Genomic DNA, 18,350 nt, shown 5'->3' with positions numbered 1-18,350 from the left:
CGCCTCCCAGGTTCACGCCATTCTCCTGCCTCAGCCTCTCCAAGTAGCTGGGACTACAGGCGCCTGCCACCACGCCCGGCTAATTTTTTGTATTTTTAGTAGAGACGGAGTTTCACCGTGGTCTCAATCTCCTGACCTCGTGATCCGCCCGCCTCGGCCTCCCAAAGTGCTGGGATTACAAGCATGAGCCACCGTGCCCGGCCCAGTTCTTTGATTTTTAAAAAAGTATTTCATCCAACACTTTTAGTTGTCTGTAGCTCGAGGGCTAGTTCACCATTATTGAAAGGAGCTCAATTACTAAACTATATTTCTAGTCCAGCCATTTCTTCTGAGCTCCAGCTCCACTAGTCCGAAGCCTATCAGACACTTCCACTTGAGTATCTATAGGCACCTCACATCCAATAAACTAAAAGTATCATCCTTCCAAAACCTCCTTCTTCAGCTTCTCAACTAATGGGGTCAACATCACCTAGATCTGTTATTTGTATGATGTCCTCACTTCCCAAAGTTCAACTGATTCTACTTACAAAACATCTCCCCATCTCCATCTGCTGTCTACCTCTGCAATCTCTGGAATCCACCATCTCCATTACAGGACAAGAATATTATGCCTGTCACACAAAAGCTTTCATAATCTTCCCTCCACTGCCCTCGTCCCTGCCTCTCTTCCTCAGTCATCCTACATGCACCCATCTTACATCCTAGATCAGGGTTGAAAACACAAACTCCTACTATAGCCAGGCAGGTAATGCACCTGAGTGAAGCAAGGTGTCTAGGAACCATGATGAACTAGACTCATTTCAAGGAGATAATGGATACTTGTTCTGGTTGATTGCTCATGGAGGGATGCAGGACAATATATTGCCAGCTCTTCCAATATTTTAAGAAAAGTCAGAAATCCAGGTTGGGCCTGGTGGCTCACACATGTTATCCAGGAATTTTGGGAGGCCGATGCAGGAGGATCGCTTGAGCCTAGGAGTTCAAGACCAGCCTGGTCAACATAGGGAGATCTCCATCTTTAAAAAAAAAAAAAAAAGTCAGAAATCCAAATATTCTTGTACCATCTTATGATTTTTTCTTTCTTTTTTTTTTTTTTTGGAGACAGAGTCTTGCTCTGTTGCCCAGGCTGGAGTGCAGTGGTGCAATCTCGGCTCATTGCAACCTCTGTCTCCCGGGTTCAAGCAATTCTCGACCTCAGCCTCCCAAGTAGCTGGGATTACAGGCAGCTGCCACCATGTCCGGCTAATTTTTGTATTTTTAGTAGAGACGGGGTTTCACCATCTTGGCCAGGCTGGTCTTGAACTCCTGACCTCATGATCCACCCACTCTGACCTCCCAAAGTGCTGGGATTAGAGGCTTGAGCCACCTTGCCCGGCCCCATCTTATGATATTTAAGTGTGGGGAATTAAATACAATATACATAGAGAGAATGCAAGCCAAAGCATGCCTGCCATCTCAAGTTGGCCTATCGACCACAATTTGCTCTAGATAATAAGAATATTCAAGTCTCCTAAAATTCCATATATAGGAAATATACTTCAACATTCTGCTCTGTCTACACAGAATACCTTTCTCATCCTTCTATCCTCTTGAATTATTTCTTTTTTGGAGATTTTCTGGCCCCAGTCCAAGCAGAATGAATGGCCCTCATCTGAGTCCTTTAGCAATTTATCCGTGTCTCCCCTGTAGTGCTTAATGCATGTTGCATTACGGCTATTTGTCCCAAATGGAGCTACTCAAAGGCACGGACTATATATATTCATCTTTATGCCCTCGGCACCTAGTGGGTGCTTAACGCACCGAAGGTTCTCTGGAAATGTTTGCTGACCTGAAGTTTGGTGATCCTATGTCCTGCTTAGGCGCAGCGTTGGAGAGGTTGGCGGGGCAATGCCGTCAATGACCCCTGATGACCATTAGAGGGCACACTGCTTCCACAGCAGCCTGCACCGGGGGCCCAGCTGTCAAGTGCTCCAAAACCCACTCCCCAGTTTACGCCTCCTATGGTCATTTCCAACATCATCTCCCACAGCCTTCATTTTAACAACCCTCAACACAAAACAGTCATTTTCTTGGGGCGTCCCTGAGGTGTGAACCTCCTCCCTCCCAGACACCCACCCACTCTCCCCATCTTCCTACAATTTGGGCGCTAAAGATTTAATTCCGCCCTGACACCAGATCATTTTTCACAGCTAATCTGCACAGTCTGGAAGGTGGCGGGAGGGAAAGAGAGGGAGATCATAGAAGGACTGGGTAACAGGCACTCTGGGCTCGCTTCAACTTTAACGGACTTTCCAGAAACCCGTCACCTTCCACCCCACTCCCAAACACATACATCCACGCACTCACACAGTTTCCTGCCAGGATCCCAAACCAGCACACCTTTCCCTCCTCCCCCGAGGAGACCAGGTAGGAGGCGAGGGAAAAGGTGGGGCGCAAGCGAGCCCAGGTTGCTTCCACACACACCCTCCGTTCAGCCCTCCTTTCCATCCCGGCGAGGGCGCACCTTCAGAGGGTCCTGTCCTCCAAAGAGGTAGGCGTGGGGCGGCCGAGACCGGAGAAGATGGTCCACCGGGAAGCGCGCGGGCTGGGCGGCGGGGAGGAAGGAGTTAAAGATCCAAGATTGGCTCTTCTGTCACTGAGTCTGGGAGGGGAAGCGGCTGGGAGGGAGGGTTCGGAGCTTGGCTCGGGTCCTCCACGGTTCCCTCCGGATAGCCGGAGACTTGGGCCGGCCGGACACCCCTTCTGGCACACTCCCTGGGGCAGGCGCTCACGCACGCTACAAACACACACTCCTCTTTCCTCCCTCGCGCGCCCTCTCTCATCCTTCTTCACGAAGCGCTCGCTCGCACCCTTTCTCTCTCTCTCTCTAACACGCACGCACACTCCCAGTTGTTCACACTCGGGTCCTCTCCGGCCCGACGTTTTCCTGGCACCCACCTGCTCCGCGGCGCCCTGCGAGCCCCCCTCGGTCGCGCCCCTTGCGCTCTCGGCCCAGACCGTCGTAGCTACAGGGGGCCTCGAGCCCCGGGGTGAGAGTCCCCGTCCCTCTCCTGCTCCTTCCCATAGGGACGCGCCTCATGCCTGGGACCCGCCGCTGAGCCGAAGGGGACCGAGGAGGCCATGGTAGGAGCGCTCGCCTGCCGCGGTGCCCGCTGAGGCCATGCCAGGGCCCCGGCGCCCCGCGGGCTCGCGCCTGCGCCTGCTCCTGCTCCTGCTGCTGCCGCCGCTGCTGCTGCTGCTCCGGGGCAGCAACGCGGGCAACCTGACGGTAGCCGTGGTACTGCCGCTGGCCAACACCTCGTACCCGTGGTCGTGGGCGCGCGTGGGACCCGCCGTGGAGCTGGCCCTGGCCCAGGTGAAGGCGCGCCCCGACTTGCTGCCGGGCTGGACGGTCCGCACGGTGCTGGGCAGCAGCGAGAACGCGCTGGGCGTCTGCTCCGACACCGCAGCGCCCCTGGCCGCGGTGGACCTCAAGTGGGAGCACAACCCCGCTGTGTTCCTGGGCCCCGGCTGCGTGTACGCCGCCGCCCCGGTGGGGCGCTTCACAGCGCACTGGCGGGTCCCGCTGCTGACCGCCGGCGCCCCGGCGCTGGGCTTCGGTGTCAAGGACGAGTATGCGCTGACCACCCGCGCGGGGCCCAGCTACGCCAAGCTGGGGGACTTCGTGGCGGCGCTGCACCGACGGCTGGGCTGGGAGCGCCAAGCGCTCATGCTCTACGCCTACCGGCCGGGTGATGAAGAGCACTGCTTCTTCCTCGTGGAGGGGCTGTTCATGAGGGTCCGCGACCGCCTCAATATTACGGTGGAGCACCTGGAGTTTGCGGAGGACGACCTCAGCCACTACACCAGGCTGCTGCGGACCATGCCGCGCAAAGGGCGAGGTGAGACGCTGGCACACCCTGTCCCGCCGCTTAGCTACAGGGCCTCCCCTTTGACCCGCCGGAGGCATCGGGACTTCCTCTCTCGTCTGGGGGCACTCTTCTTTCTCCTCGCCGTTCTTCATTCTACTTTCAGCTCCCCGGCCCTTTCTACAGCTGAGTTTCTATTTCCCTCTCCTCTTCCGCCACCCCCACCACGTCTCTATCCTCTCACCTCCCCGACCCCCACTCATTCCCTCCCACCCTAGCACAGCTCGGTTCTGGTCCCTCTTTTCCTCCCACATTTTCTCTCTTCCCTGTAGCCTTCTCCCCTCTTTCATCCTCTCCTCTCATTGCGCCTCATCCCCCCTCTTCTCCCCCTCCCTCTCGCTCCTCTCTCCCTCCTGGCCCCACCCTTCTCCACCTTCAGCTCCACTATCCCCCTCTCCCTACCTGTTCCTTCCTCCCTTCCGCCTCCCCCTTCCTACCCCGCCCCCCACCCCCGCCCCTTCCACCCTTCGTCTTTCTCCTGCTGTGGCCTAGGCTGAGCCGGGAGTTACCACTTAACTCTCACTGGGTCTCCCCTGCCCAATATCTCTAAACTTCTCCCCTGGGTGCCCCAGCTTTCCTACTCCTGTCTCTCCCGCAGTACCTAGGCTTCTGTCTCTGACTCCCCATCTTTCTCCAGTTATCTACATCTGCAGCTCCCCTGACGCCTTCAGAACCCTCATGCTCCTGGCCCTGGAAGCTGGCTTGTGTGGGGAGGACTACGTTTTCTTCCACCTGGATATCTTTGGGCAAAGCCTGCAAGGTGGACAGGGCCCTGCTCCCCGCAGGCCCTGGGAGAGAGGCGATGGGCAGGATGTCAGTGCTCGCCAGGCCTTTCAGGTGAGTACCCGGGTTTGAAGCCCAGGCTGTCTCAGCTTATGGCACATCATTTCTGGGCACTGTGTCCCTCAGCGTCTGAAAGAATTCCAGAAAAGAGGCTTTTGTCTGTTTGTTTCTTTATGCACTCCTGGTAACTCACAGAACAGAAAAGAGGTTGGTGATGCTCACTGGAAATTAGGCAATGAAGGGCAGGAGACTGCCCAGGGGCGCTTCGGCACCAGCAGGCTAAAAAGATAAGAAAATGGGCTTGAGGAGGGAGGAGGATAAAGTCCCACAGCCTGGACAGGACTTGGAGAAGCCATCCCATTGGATCCCCTGCTTTGGAGTGGGCATCACTTCATGCAGGGCATAGGGTCCAGTTTGACCTTGAGCTAAGCAGAGACGCAGCTCTGGGAGGTGGGCTCCCAACTGTTGGGGCCCCACAGTACTAGGGAATAGTCAGCTCCCAACTGTCCGCTCTCCACTGACCCCTTTCTCAGGCTGCTAAAATCATTACATATAAAGACCCAGATAATCCCGAGTACTTGGAATTCCTGAAGCAATTAAAACACCTGGCCCATGAGCAGTTCAACTTCACCATGGAGGATGGCCTGGTAAGAAGGGGTCCCGGGACCCTCCAGCGTGGACCTCCAGCCCCCACTCCCGACCCTCTGCCAGCCTCCATCCTTCCCTATTCCCAGTTCTCCCCTTCCTTCCCTCCCTTCCCATTGTTCCATATTTCTCGTGATGATGGAGGAGGACACTGGCAAGTTCAGCCTCTGAAACTCAGGTCATCATCAGTAATATGGAGACGATACATCCTGCCCTGTCTACTTAGTAGGATTCAGGAAGTGATGCTAATCCAAAGGCATCATTTAAATAGTAAAATCTCCTGTGATGTAGGGGTGTTATTTTCTCCCATCCTCTTCCAAAATCCCAGTGCCTCTTGTTCCCTTCCCCACGGCTCCTACCTCCATGCCTTTCATACGCCCACCCCAGCCGACCTCTGTTTGCCTCTACAGGTGAACACCATCCCAGCATCCTTCCATGATGGGCTCCTGCTCTATATCCAGGCAGTGACGGAGACTCTGGCACATGGGGGAACTGTCACTGATGGAGAGAACATCACTCAGCGGATGTGGAACCGAAGCTTTCAAGGTCAGGGCTTAGAGGTGGCTGGAATGGGCTGCCTTGGGGGATGAATCCCAGGTGCCCAGTGTCAAGCCATGAGAAGCCTATTGTCCTGCAGCACAGTTACCTATGCACACCAGCCTTTTCCTCCACAGCTTTTTTCAGGCCCATCCCTCCGAAGTCCTACTAAGTGTCCAATCTCAATCATCCCTGCTGGGCACTGAGCTCTTTTACCTTTCTTTTTCTTTTTCTTTCTTTTTTTTTTTGAGATGGAGTCTCGCTCTGTCCACAAGACTGGTGTGCAGTGGCGCAATCTCGGCTCACTTCAACCTCCATCTCCCAGGTTCAAGCGATTCTCCTGCCTCAGCCTCCTGAGTAGCTGGGATTATAGGTGCCCTCCACCAACATCTGGCTAATTTTTTTTTTTTTTTAGTAGAGACGGGGTTTCACCACGTTGGTCAGGCTGGTCTTGAACTCCTGACCTCAGGTGATCTGCCCGCCTCAGCCTCCCAAAGTGCTGGGATTACAAGCGTGAGCCACAGTGCCCAGCCCTTTTACCATTTACTATCATTCTGTACACATGTATGTTTGGAAGGCAAGGCAAAAAAGATTAGAGGATGAAGAGAGGAAGTGGGGCACCCCTGAACTTCCATTATCTCAAACATAGTCATCTTCTCCTGTGTCCTCAGGTGTGACAGGATACCTGAAAATTGATAGCAGTGGCGATCGGGAAACAGACTTCTCCCTCTGGGATATGGATCCCGAGACTGGTGCCTTCAGGGTAAGTTTGTGCACCCACAAGACAGTGCCAATTCCAAATGACATCTCACCCTCCTACTTCCCCTCCACAGCCCTGCCAGGGCACCTGTTTATCCTGTAGCCATTCTACCATGCCTGGACACTTATGAGAGCCCTGGATAAAACAGACCCAGCTCCAGTCTGGGGAAGCCACCAGAACGATAGGGACTCACAGGCATCACACTTGGGGAGCCCCATGCCTGAGGAGGGAGCACAACCCTGCCCTCGGGGAGCTCCGAAGGGAGGCAGGCAGGACCGCCTCCCAGCAGAGACAGGGCCGTGAAAGACGCGCATTACACAGCTCTGCAAGCGAGCAGGGACAGGAAGGCACTGAAGCCAATGGCGGCAAGGGACAGATCATCCAGAGAAGGCTTCCTGGAAGAGGGGCACATGGACTGGGCCTGGGAATGTAGGCCAAGGTGAACATTACCTTCTCCTGTTTTCTACCAAGAAAATAAGTAGAGAAAAATCAATGTTTGGCTGGCGCTTCAACTAAGATTATAAACTCCCTGAGTGTAGAGATCGGGTTCTAAATGGAGTTTTCTTTATAAACCCCTTGATAGTTTTCAGGTGTTTCCACTTGAGTACTATGTGTGTGCTATGAGGTCTTGTATCCAGTTGCAGTGGGGGCTTGGTAAGCAGGTGACAACCCAGATATATATGTAGGCTCTGGAAGCAGAACTGGGGTAGGTGGGAGGTGAGACTGCTGCACTGCACAGCAGGCCTTCCCCGCAGGCCCTGGCCTAGCCACCACTCCTGCTGTCCCTTAGGTTGTACTGAACTACAATGGGACTTCCCAAGAGCTGGTGGCTGTGTCGGGGCGCAAACTGAACTGGCCCCTGGGGTACCCTCCTCCTGACATCCCCAAATGTGGCTTTGACAACGAAGACCCAGCATGCAACCAAGGTGACTGTCCCTTGCCTTCCAGGCCTCCATCCTGGAGATGCTGCATCCTTCCCCGAAGCACAGTCGAGTAGATGCTCCTCTCCCACGCTGAGGGCTTTCTGGAGAATGACTCCTGCCTTTTTCTTCCCTTCATCCATCATCCCAGTTCACTGATGGACTATTAGAAAGTTCTTCCTCCTGCTATCTAACCCAAATCTCTCTTACTGCAATATGGACTCTCTCCTACAGATCACCTTTCCACCCTGGAGGTGCTGGCTTTGGTGGGCAGCCTCTCCTTGCTCGGCATTCTGATTGTCTCCTTCTTCATATACAGGTGAGCTTTGATGTGGCGGGGTGAGTGAGGCTGGGGGACCCGGAGAACCAATAGCAGAGGAGGCGGTGGGGACCCAGAGGGAAGAGGGCAGGGGTGAAGGCACAGCAGGGGAAAACCAAGGGAGATGAGGAAGAAAGGAGGCTTAAAAGCCAGAGGAGAAAGAAAGAGAAGGGAATGGCAGGGCGAGGGGAGGAGACAAGGATAGGAATGGCCAAGGAGAGTCAGAGATCCAAGAGGCAGAGAAGTTGATGGGTGACATCATAGGGGCGTGGACTGGTTTTCCTTGCTACTCTTGCAGGCCAGATGGGAAGCAACATTCTGAACCTTTGCAATCATGCCCATGTTAGTTGAGGAGGGTGGTGAGCCCTGGTATGTGCCAGGTGCCCAACCTAGAATGGAGAAGGGAGCTGAATGAGCCTTGTTCCTGCCATCCAGTGGAGGCTAAAATTAAGTACAGGAGGAGTTAATGATACACAAAAGCAAGGAGGGAGGGGGGAAAATCACTGCTGGTTGAGCATATAATATGTGCCAGGCACTTCCATGTACATTCTTTCTTTCATTTTTTTTTTTTTTTTTTTTTTTTTGTGACGGAGTCTCGCTCTGTTGCCAGACTGGAGTGCAGTGGCATGATCTCAGCTCACTGCAACCTCCGCCTCCCAGTTTCAAGCGATTCTCCTGCCTCAGCCTCCCGTGTAGCTGGGACTACAGGCACATGCCACCACGCTCAGCTAATTTTTGTATTTTTAGTAGAGACAGGGTTTCACCATGTTGGCCAGGATGGTCTCGATCTCTTGACCTCATGATCCGCCCGCCTCAGCCTCCCAAAGTGCTGGGATTACAGGCACCGTGCCTGGCCTCATGTACACTATTTCCTTTCATTCTTATAATAGTTAAGAATGACATAGATATTGAGGCCTCATTCCCAAATAAGGACATTGAGGTGATTCCCCCAAGGTCCCCAGTGAGGCAGAATTTCCCCCAGCCATCCTGATTCTCAGTCCAGAGGATAGAATTCCTCCTCCATCTCTGAGTGCATGGTGTGGTCCCACGGCTCTGAGGAGGGGCTGCTGAGCACCCTGCTCTGGGTCAGGGGCTCAGCCACAGGCTCAGATGCAGCCTTCGTACTTCAGGAAGATGCAGCTGGAGAAGGAACTGGCCTCGGAGCTGTGGCGGGTGCGCTGGGAGGACGTTGAGCCCAGTAGCCTTGAGAGGCACCTGCGGAGTGCAGGCAGCCGGCTGACCCTGAGTGGGGTAAGAATGCTGGTGTTTTTGTTGGGGGGCAATAAAGGAGAGGTGGGTACAAGGGGCAGTGCCTGAGGGGTAGGGAAAGGAGCAGGATTCTAGTCCCAGCTCTGCTTTCACTTGCTGTGTGACCTTGAGCGACTCATAGTCCCTCTCCGAGACTGTCTCAGATGATGATTACAGCAGCAGAGCCTCCCTCACAGGGCTGTTTTAAAGGTCAGAGGAGATAGTACCTGTGAAAACACTTTAAAAAAAAAAGTAAATGAGGAGGAGATTTTATGATGTGGAACATAAAGCAGGGTGGGCCAGGCACAGTGGCTCACATCTGCAATCCCAGCACTTTGGGAGACCGAGGCAGGAGGATTGCTTGTGCCTGGGAGTTCAAGACCAGCCTGGGCAACATAGCAAGACATCGTCTCTACAAAGAATACAAAGATTAGCCGGGAATGGTGGCGCATGCCTGTAGTCCCAGCTACTGTGGAGGCTGAGGTGAAAGGATCAGCTGAGCCCAGGAGTCTGAGGCAGCAGTGAGCTAGGATAGCACTGTTGCACTCCAGCTTGGATGACACAATGATACTACACCTCAAAAAAAACCCAACAACAAAAAGGAAGAGCGACACAAAGATAAGGCAGGATAAGGCAGGGTAATAAAGACCAGAGCACAAGCAATCAGGATGCAGACTGGGCCCACCGGCTGACCATTCCTCCTGCTCTCCCTCCTTTCAGAGAGGCTCCAATTATGGCTCCCTGGTAACCACAGAGGGCCAGTTCCAAGTCTTTGCCAAGACAGCATATTATAAGGTGGGCCTGGGGAAAGATCACTGGGCCTTGGGACTGGGGCAGGAGTGTACTCTGATGGAGGACTGGTGGGGTTTCTGAGGGAAGGAGTAAGCTGGTGGAGAGCAGCAGATGGGGGCCCTGGGGGTGGGCTATTGGGAACAAGTGAGGGTCCTGAGGGCAAGGATGGGCTGTCGTGAGCAGCTGGAATTCCCAGGACATGGGACCATGCTCTTCACAGTGACAGTCTCCATTCCATGCCCAGGGCAACCTCGTGGCTGTGAAACGTGTGAACCGTAAACGCATTGAGCTGACACGAAAAGTCCTGTTTGAACTGAAGCATGTAATGTGGGGAGTGACGCAGTGGCATGGAGAAGGGGCCCTCGGGGACGCAAGGGAGACTGGCCAACAGAACTAGTTATGGAGGGACCTCAGGGTACCCCAAGAAAGGGGCAGGGACTGGAGCCCTGGGATGGACCTTCATCTTGTGGGTGGGAGTGGGGGGATCCTAAGCTAGGAGAAGAGACCACTGGAGATAACCTGGAGGAATCTTGAGGGGCCATATGTGATGTCCCTGGGGGAGAGAGGGCTTAGGAGGCAGAGGGAGTAGGAGCAGATTCTGGGGAGGGTGGGCTAAAGCACATGGGTGGGAATCACCAGGGAAGATCCTAGTGATGGTTGCAGAAAATGAATAAGGAGTTAAGAAGAGTGAGGGTCCCTGAGGCTAGTGAGCAGCTTGGTGAGGAGCGAGGTCTCTGTCAAGCTCCTGAAGCTGGTCCCACTTGCAGATGCGGGATGTGCAGAATGAACACCTGACCAGGTTTGTGGGAGCCTGCACCGATCCCCCCAATATCTGCATCCTCACAGAGTACTGTCCCCGTGGGAGCCTGCAGGTGAGGGGGACAAGGGGTGTCAAGAAACCTGGGTTCTAGCCCTGGCTCTGCTCCTGTCTGGCCATAAGACCCCAGGCATGCCTCGCCCTCTTTCTGACCTTTCTGGCCCCATCTGTAAAAATGGGAGTTGGGGAAGGGCAGTGGCACTAGAGTCAATCCAAAGTTTTGTCCTGTTCTACCAGTTCACATCAGTAGGACCCTGCACCCTCCTCCAACTCCCAGGGGTGTCTGCAGGGGATTGGTCTGACTCTTACTGCCCCAGCAGGACATTCTGGAGAATGAGAGCATCACCCTGGACTGGATGTTCCGGTACTCACTCACCAATGACATCGTCAAGGTATGCCCCTAAGCACCTATTGTATGGGTAGGGGAGGGGCCAGGCATGCTTCTCCTGGCCACGGGTGTAGGTCCCACTCATGGCCAATACCTCTGCCCACTCATGTTTCCAGGGCATGCTGTTTCTACACAATGGGGCTATCTGCTCCCATGGGAACCTCAAGTCATCCAACTGCGTGGTAGATGGGCGCTTTGTGCTCAAGATCACCGACTATGGGCTGGAGAGCTTCAGGGACCTGGACCCAGAGCAAGGACACACCCTTTATGCCAGTGAGCCTTGACTCTTGAACCTAACACCTACCCCCAGCACCACCCAGTAGGGAGACTGATGCAAGGCCTCTGATGGGCTTGGGCGTGCTTGTCCTGACTCCAGCCTCAATTCATTTACCCATGAAAAAGGGAAGGCCAGACGAAGTGGTCTCTAAGGCCTCCTCTAGCTCTAACACTCTGTGATGCATCCAGATCAGTTTCGGCCACATCCTTGTTTCCCCCTCACCCCTTAGCTTTGGGCTCCCTCACTCGGTGACTACCGACCTCTGACCCACAGAAAAGCTGTGGACAGCCCCTGAGCTCCTGCGAATGGCTTCACCCCCTGTGCGGGGCTCCCAGGCTGGTGACGTATACAGCTTTGGGATCATCCTTCAGGAGATTGCCCTGAGGAGTGGGGTCTTCCATGTGGAAGGTTTGGACCTCAGCCCCAAAGGTGAGAGGAGCACGCCTTCCTTAAACCCGGCCACAGTCTCAACAAACCCCAGCCCCAGGGAGAGGGTCCCCTGGCAGCACCACCACACCTTCCTTCTGGAATGGGGCTCAGTCACCACCCTTTGACCCATTGCTGCCAGTGACCAGTCCCCCGCCCCCACGCCTTGGTCTTGGACTTCCCCTGCCATCCCAGCTGGTTGCCCCAGTCTCTCACTAGGCCCTTGGCCAGCCCCACCCCTCAGCTCCTCTACCACCCAATACAGAGATCATCGAGCGGGTGACTCGGGGTGAGCAGCCCCCCTTCCGGCCCTCCCTGGCCCTGCAGAGTCACCTGGAGGAGTTGGGGCTGCTGATGCAGCGGTGCTGGGCTGAGGACCCACAGGAGAGGCCACCATTCCAGCAGATCCGCCTGACGTTGCGCAAGTTTAACAGGTCCCTGGTGTTTGTCATGGATCCCCCAGGCCCCTCCTCCACAGCCACCATTTACCTAATGCTTCTTGCTCCGGCTTATCCCAGCCGTGGCAGAGGGAGACCACTCACCTCCTCCCTATACACAGTCAGCTCCAGCCCAGCACAGCCTCACGACCCTCTTCGCAAATACAGCATGACTCAGCTGTCCCCACAGTCCCCTGCCATTCATACCCCTTCCCTCCACCATTGACAACCCACACCCTTTCTGCCCACTCCCCTTGCTGGCCTCTAGCCTTCTCAGCAGTGTGTAGAGTAGATGGGCCTCCCGCCTCTTGCCCAGTAGGCTCTTGGCCCTCCACGGGAGCTCCTGCCCCACCGCTTGATTTCCCTTCCCCAGCATGCCCACCAGGCCCAGTTCCTCCAGACACACCCTTCTGTGGCCATCACTTTGTCCGCAATTGACCCTTGTCATTCTCCACCTCCTTTACCTCCTAACTCACTGGGTTCAACAAAGATGAACAAAATGTCCATATGTCTGAAGCTTCATACTTGACCTTGGGGTCTCAGAGAGGAATTGAACTTTCTTCCTTCTGTTTTCCCCTGCTCCCCGATATCCTGCTATGCCCTCAACCCTGAGCGTCTCTAGAGACCTCACTGCAGCCTGGGCAGGGGAAGTGCCTAGGGGTGGGTGCTCACTGGTAGGCTGTGCTGCTCCTCTCTCACCACCCCCACCGCCACCCCCTGCCCCCAGGGAGAACAGCAGCAACATCCTGGACAACCTGCTGTCTCGCATGGAGCAGTACGCGAACAATCTGGAGGAACTGGTGGAGGAGCGGACCCAGGCGTACCTGGAGGAGAAGCGCAAGGCCGAGGCCCTGCTCTACCAGATCCTGCCTCAGTAAGTGCCTGAGTCTGGGGACCCCCCCAACACAAAGCCCCTGTCCCGACCCCCTACTCTGATCCTGCACCTGCCCTGACCCCTTAGCTCAGTGGCTGAGCAGCTGAAGCGTGGGGAGACAGTGCAGGCCGAAGCCTTTGACAGCGTTACCATCTACTTCAGTGACATTGTGGGTTTCACAGCGCTGTCAGCGGAGAGCACGCCCATGCAGGTAGGCTAGGGTTCAGCCGTAGGTGCCAGGCAAGCAGGCTGGCCTGGCTTAGCATCTGGATCCCACCAGACCTGCCTTCTGGTTCTGCTTTACCCACCTGACCCCAGGTGGGGTCCCCTACTTCCTGTCTCTCTTAGCTTCTCTTCCCTTCCAGGTGGTGACCCTGCTCAATGACCTGTACACTTGCTTTGATGCTGTCATAGACAACTTTGATGTGTACAAGGTGAGGGTGGGAGTGGGGATGGGAAGGGACAGACAGACATGGACAAGGTCAGAAAAAGATGAGGGGTAGGCAGAATGATGTGGAGTCTTAAGAGAGGAGATCAGGGAACACGGGCAGAGACAGTGACACAGGGAGACCCAGGAACAGGCAGAGAACCCATGTGGGATGGGGGATGAGCAAAGACAGATGAGGGTACAGAATGACAGACGCTGCACCTGGTGTGATGGCGTGGCCGGCCGCACAGTTGCAGCCCTCAAATCCTGTACCCCCTTGCCACTCCCACAGGTGGAGACAATTGGCGATGCCTACATGGTGGTGTCAGGGCTCCCTGTGCGGAACGGGCGGCTGCACGCCTGCGAGGTAGCCCGCATGGCCCTGGCGCTGCTGGATGCTGTGCGCTCCTTCCGAATCCGCCACCGGCCCCAGGAGCAGCTGCGCTTGCGCATTGGCATCCATACAGGTAAGGCCACTGAAGGTGCAGGTGGGCATCCAGAGGCCAACGCTTCACAAGGGAAACTTGTCCCCTGGCCCACCCCCTCGCCCTTTCATCTCTCTCTCTCTCTCTCTCACACACACACACACACACACACACACATACACACACACACACACACACGCACACAGAGCTGGGACCTCAGATCATGCCTCCTGCCTCTCTTGGATTGTCCACCTACCTCCCTTAACGCCCCTCCCTCCCTCACTCGCTGATGGGCTCTGCTTCTTCCCTTGCTCCTCCCAGGACCTGTGTGTGCTGGAGTGGTGGGACTGAAGATGCCCCGTTACTGTCTCTTTGGGGATACAGTCAACACAGCCTCAAGAATGGAGTCTAATGGGGAAGGTACAGCACCCCCTCCTAGAGGGAATGGGGAGGGCAGGGTGGCTGAGGGAAATGCCATCCTGGGGCAGCCTGTGCCTGCACAGCCCATTTCAGCTCCTAGTCCTTTCGCCTCCCAAGTTCCCCTTCTCATAATATTAATAGTTCAACCTGGGCTCATCACCTTGACTGTAATCAGAGACTCAGGTTCCTGCTGCCCCTCTTGTCAAATGATGTAAAAGTATTTCCAGGCCAGTGTTGGAGGGTTCCCAGCAGGAATCCTATTTTAAGACCCTCTGTGGGCCGGGCGTGGTGACTCACACTTGTAATCCCAGCACTTTGGGAAGCTGAGGCAGGCGGATCACCTGAGGTCGGGGGTTTGAGGCCAGCCTGACCAATATGATGAAATCCCATCTCTACTAAAAATACAAAAAACTAGCCAGGCGTGGTGGTAGGTGCCTATAATCCCAGCTACTCGGGAGGCTGAGGCAGGAGAATTGCTTGAACCCGGGAGGCAGAGGTTGCGGTGAGCCAAGATTACGCCATGCACCCCAGCTTGGGCAATAAGAGTTAAACTCTGTCTCAAAAAAAAAAAAAAAAAAAAAAGACCCTCTGCTCCACCTTTGACGTGGTAGAGATGGCTTCAGAGCCAGCATACTGGGCTGTGAATCTCAGCTCCACAGCTGGCTGTATGTCAGTTTGCTATACCTCTCTGAGCCATGGTTTTCCTCATCTGTAAAAAGAGGGAAAAAATCTACCTCACAGGGATTATGTGAGAAACCCATAAAAAATGTCTACCACATAATTGTCATTTAACTTTTCCGAGCCTTAGCTGATTATCTGTAAAATGATGTCTATCTCAGGATTGCAAGAAGTCTAGCACAAGCCCTGGTACCCAGCAGGCACCTAATAAATTCTTGCTCCCACCCGCCCCTTGCTCTTGCCTCCTGTTTATCTTCTATCCTTCTGCTGTATTCAACACAATTCAATGCAGTAAACATTTATTGAGTGACTACTGAGTGCCAGGCCCTGGGATAGTAACATGGCCCAGATCCAGAGTTAGCTGAGAAATTCATGTGGACCCCATCTAAACCTTATGGTGAAAGAAAGGCTGCTTGGGAGCCAGTCCTGGGAGCCCAGAGGGATCTAGTTCAGCAAATATTCCCTGGACACTATTTTGGGGGCTGTCAGAGTAGAGCCCCTTGCTGAGGGTCCAGTCCTCAAGGAGCACATTCCCAGAAATTGTTCAACATTCTGGGTGCTGGGGATGCTTGTAATCCCAGCACTTTGGGAGGCCAAGGTGGGCAGATTACTTGAGGCCAGGAGTTGGAGACCAGCCTGGCCAGCATGGTGAACCTCCTGTCTCTACTAAAAATACAAAAAATTAGCCGGGCGTGGTGGTGCGTGCCTGTAATCCCAGCTACTCAGGAGGCTGAGACAGGAAAATAACTTGAACCCGGGAGGTGGATGTTGCAGTGAGCTGAGATTGCACCCCTGGGCAACACAGCGAGACTGTCTCAAAAAAGAAAAAAGAGAGAAAGAAAGAAAAGAAAAGAAAGAAACTGTTAAACACAACAAGGCCACTGTGATTGATGCAAACCCCAGAAGTAGGGACATGAGTTCAGACAGTGGTCAAAGAGAGGGTGTGGCAATATTGGGCCCCACTCCATCACTGACCTCCTCTGCCACTTGGGCAGATCACCTGGGCCTCAGTCCCTCAGCCACAAAATGAGTGTATAGCATTAAATCATGAAAGCAACAATTTACATACTGCTTCCTAGGTAGCACATTCATTTGAATACTTTATGGATGTTAAATTTAATCCTCACAACAAAGTTTTGAGATGGGTACTGACACTATCAGCATTTTCAAGATTAGGAAAATGAAGCAGAGAGAATTTATATTACATACCCAAGCAAGTGTCCAAGCTGAGGTTCATACTGAGGCAGTGCAGGATCCAAAGTGCCAGCTCCTAACCACTATGCTGTGTAGAATCCGGTGACACTCCAGAGAGTGCTGTCCAACAGGATGTTCCACAGTCATGAAAATGTTCTGTATTCTGTGCTGTCCAATACAGTGGCCTCTAGGCACATGTGGCTACTTATCACTGGAAATGTGACGGGTGCAACTGAGGCCCTGATTTTTTTTTTTTTTTTTTTTTTGGAGACAGAGTCTCGCTCTGTCGCCCAGGCTGGATGGAGTGCAGTGGTGTGATCTCGGCTCACTGCAACCTCCACCTTCCAGGTTCAAGCGATTCTCCTGCCTCAGCCTCCCAAGTAGCTGAAATTACAGGTGTGTGCCACCACACCCAGCTAATTTTTGTATTTTTAGTAGAGACGGGGTTTTACCATATTGGCCAGGATGGTCTCGAACTCCTGGCCTCAAGTGATCCTTCTGCCTGAGCCTCCCAAAGTGCTGGGATTACAGGTGTGAGCCACAGCACCCAGCCTGAACTTTTAACTGTATTTAGTTTAAATTAATTTAAGTTGAAACAGGCATATGTGATTAGTGGCTACTGTATTGGATTACACAGCTCCAGAGTTCTAAATGAGAGGCTAATGTGGTCACGCGCTACATTCAGGGAGTGGGGCCTCTCTGAGCTAGAGGGCTTCCTGGCCCAAAAGAGGGAGAGAGGGTTCCTGTCCACCCCCACAGTCCCTGGTCTCTTTTGCCTCTACTTTCCTGCTCTCCTCTCTCACATTGCTCACCTTCCCTTCTCCCCTGTCCTACCCAGCCCTGAAGATCCACTTGTCTTCTGAGACCAAGGCTGTCCTGGAGGAGTTTGGTGGTTTCGAGCTGGAGCTTCGAGGGGATGTAGAAATGAAGGTAGAGGGAGAAGCCTCTGCCCTCCCCACCTTTTGGGGTCCTAGAGGGAGTTACCCTTCTCAAGCAGCCAATGCCACTCCCATCCCTAAGGCTCTCATCTGACTGGGGAAAGGGCATGTGCCACTCTCCAGCCCATCCTATTTTTTCCCTCCAGGGCAAAGGCAAGGTTCGGACCTACTGGCTCCTGGGGGAGCGGGGGAGTAGCACCCGAGGCTGACCTGCCTCCTCTTCTATCCCTCCACACCTCCCTACCCTGTGCCAGAAGCGACAGAGGTGCCAGGCCTCAGCCTCGCCCACAGCAGCCCCATCGCCAAAGGTTGGAAGTGGTTTGAATAGCTCAGGTGTGCTGACCCCAGTGAAGACACCAGATAGGACCTCTGAGAGGGGACTGGCATGGGGGGATCTCAGAGCTTACAGGCTGAGCCAAGCCCACGGCCATGCACAGGGACACTCACACAGGCACATGCACCTGCTCTCCACCTGGACTCAGGCTGGGCTGGGCTGTGGATTCCTGATCCCCTCCCCTCCCCATGCTCTCCTCCCTCAGCCTTGCTACCCTGTGACTTATTGGGAGGAGAAAGAATCACCTGAAGGGGAACATGAAAAGAGACTAGGTGAAGAGAGGGCAGGAGAGCCCACATCTGGGCCTGGCCCACAATACCTGCTCCCCCGACCCCCTCCACCCAGCAGTAGACACAGTGCACAGGGGAGAAGAGGGGTGGCGCAGAAGGGTTGGGGGCCTGTATGCCTTGCTTCTACTGTGAGCAGAGACAATTAAAATCTTTATTCCTGTGACAGTGTCTCTTCTTGAGGGAGAGAGGGTTGCCAGAAAACAGTCAGTTCTCCACTCTCTACTTCAAATAAGACTCTCGCTTCTTGTTCTATAAGGGCCTAGAAGGAGAAGTAAAAAAAGACTCTCGATTCTTAAGCTGGGAATGCAGGCTCTGAGAGTAGTAACAGCCTATGAATTGCCCAGCAGTGCTGAAACTGGTTTAAGGACCCATTTACATCCTTAAGAATTATTATTATTGGCCGGGCACAGTGGCTCATGCCTGTAATCCCAGCACTTTGGGAGGCTGAGGCGGATGGATCACCTGAGGTCAAGAGTTCGAAACCAGCCTGGCCAACATGGTGAAACCCAGTCT

At 54.2% G+C, this 18,350-nt stretch overlaps 1 protein-coding gene across 3 annotated transcripts; it reads left to right on the top strand.

Annotated features, from left to right (window-relative positions):
- Window positions 1-2,682: 2,682 nt before the first annotated feature.
- On the top strand, window positions 2,683-18,000 carry NPR1 (natriuretic peptide receptor 1). Of its 3 annotated transcripts, XM_030824477.1 has the most exons (22): window positions 2,683-3,881; window positions 4,546-4,745; window positions 5,225-5,338; window positions 5,747-5,882; window positions 6,545-6,636; window positions 7,424-7,559; window positions 7,788-7,872; window positions 9,003-9,123; window positions 9,841-9,915; window positions 10,157-10,234; window positions 10,680-10,784; window positions 11,050-11,121; window positions 11,234-11,390; window positions 11,668-11,823; window positions 12,086-12,254; window positions 12,985-13,131; window positions 13,219-13,342; window positions 13,497-13,565; window positions 13,851-14,025; window positions 14,305-14,403; window positions 17,114-17,205; window positions 17,360-18,000. In XM_030824477.1, the coding sequence occupies exons 1-22, from the start codon at window positions 3,161-3,163 to the stop codon at window positions 17,420-17,422; spliced, it is 3,186 nt and encodes a 1,061-aa protein (XP_030680337.1). In that variant the 5' UTR covers window positions 2,683-3,160; the 3' UTR covers window positions 17,423-18,000. The 3 variants fall into 3 exon arrangements, with proteins under 3 accessions (XP_030680337.1, XP_030680338.1, XP_030680339.1); XM_030824478.1 differs by lacking the exon at window positions 10,157-10,234; XM_030824479.1 differs by lacking the exons at window positions 13,219-13,342; window positions 13,851-14,025; window positions 14,305-14,403; window positions 17,114-17,205; window positions 17,360-18,000.
- The last annotated feature ends 350 nt before the right edge of the window (window positions 18,001-18,350 follow it).

This window comes from Nomascus leucogenys, chromosome 12 (genome assembly GCF_006542625.1).
Source record: "Nomascus leucogenys isolate Asia chromosome 12, Asia_NLE_v1, whole genome shotgun sequence".
NCBI lineage: Eukaryota > Metazoa > Chordata > Mammalia > Primates > Hylobatidae > Nomascus > Nomascus leucogenys.
Note: the sequence above shows the minus strand (reverse complement) of the source record. Positions and strands in the feature narration are given on the sequence as shown.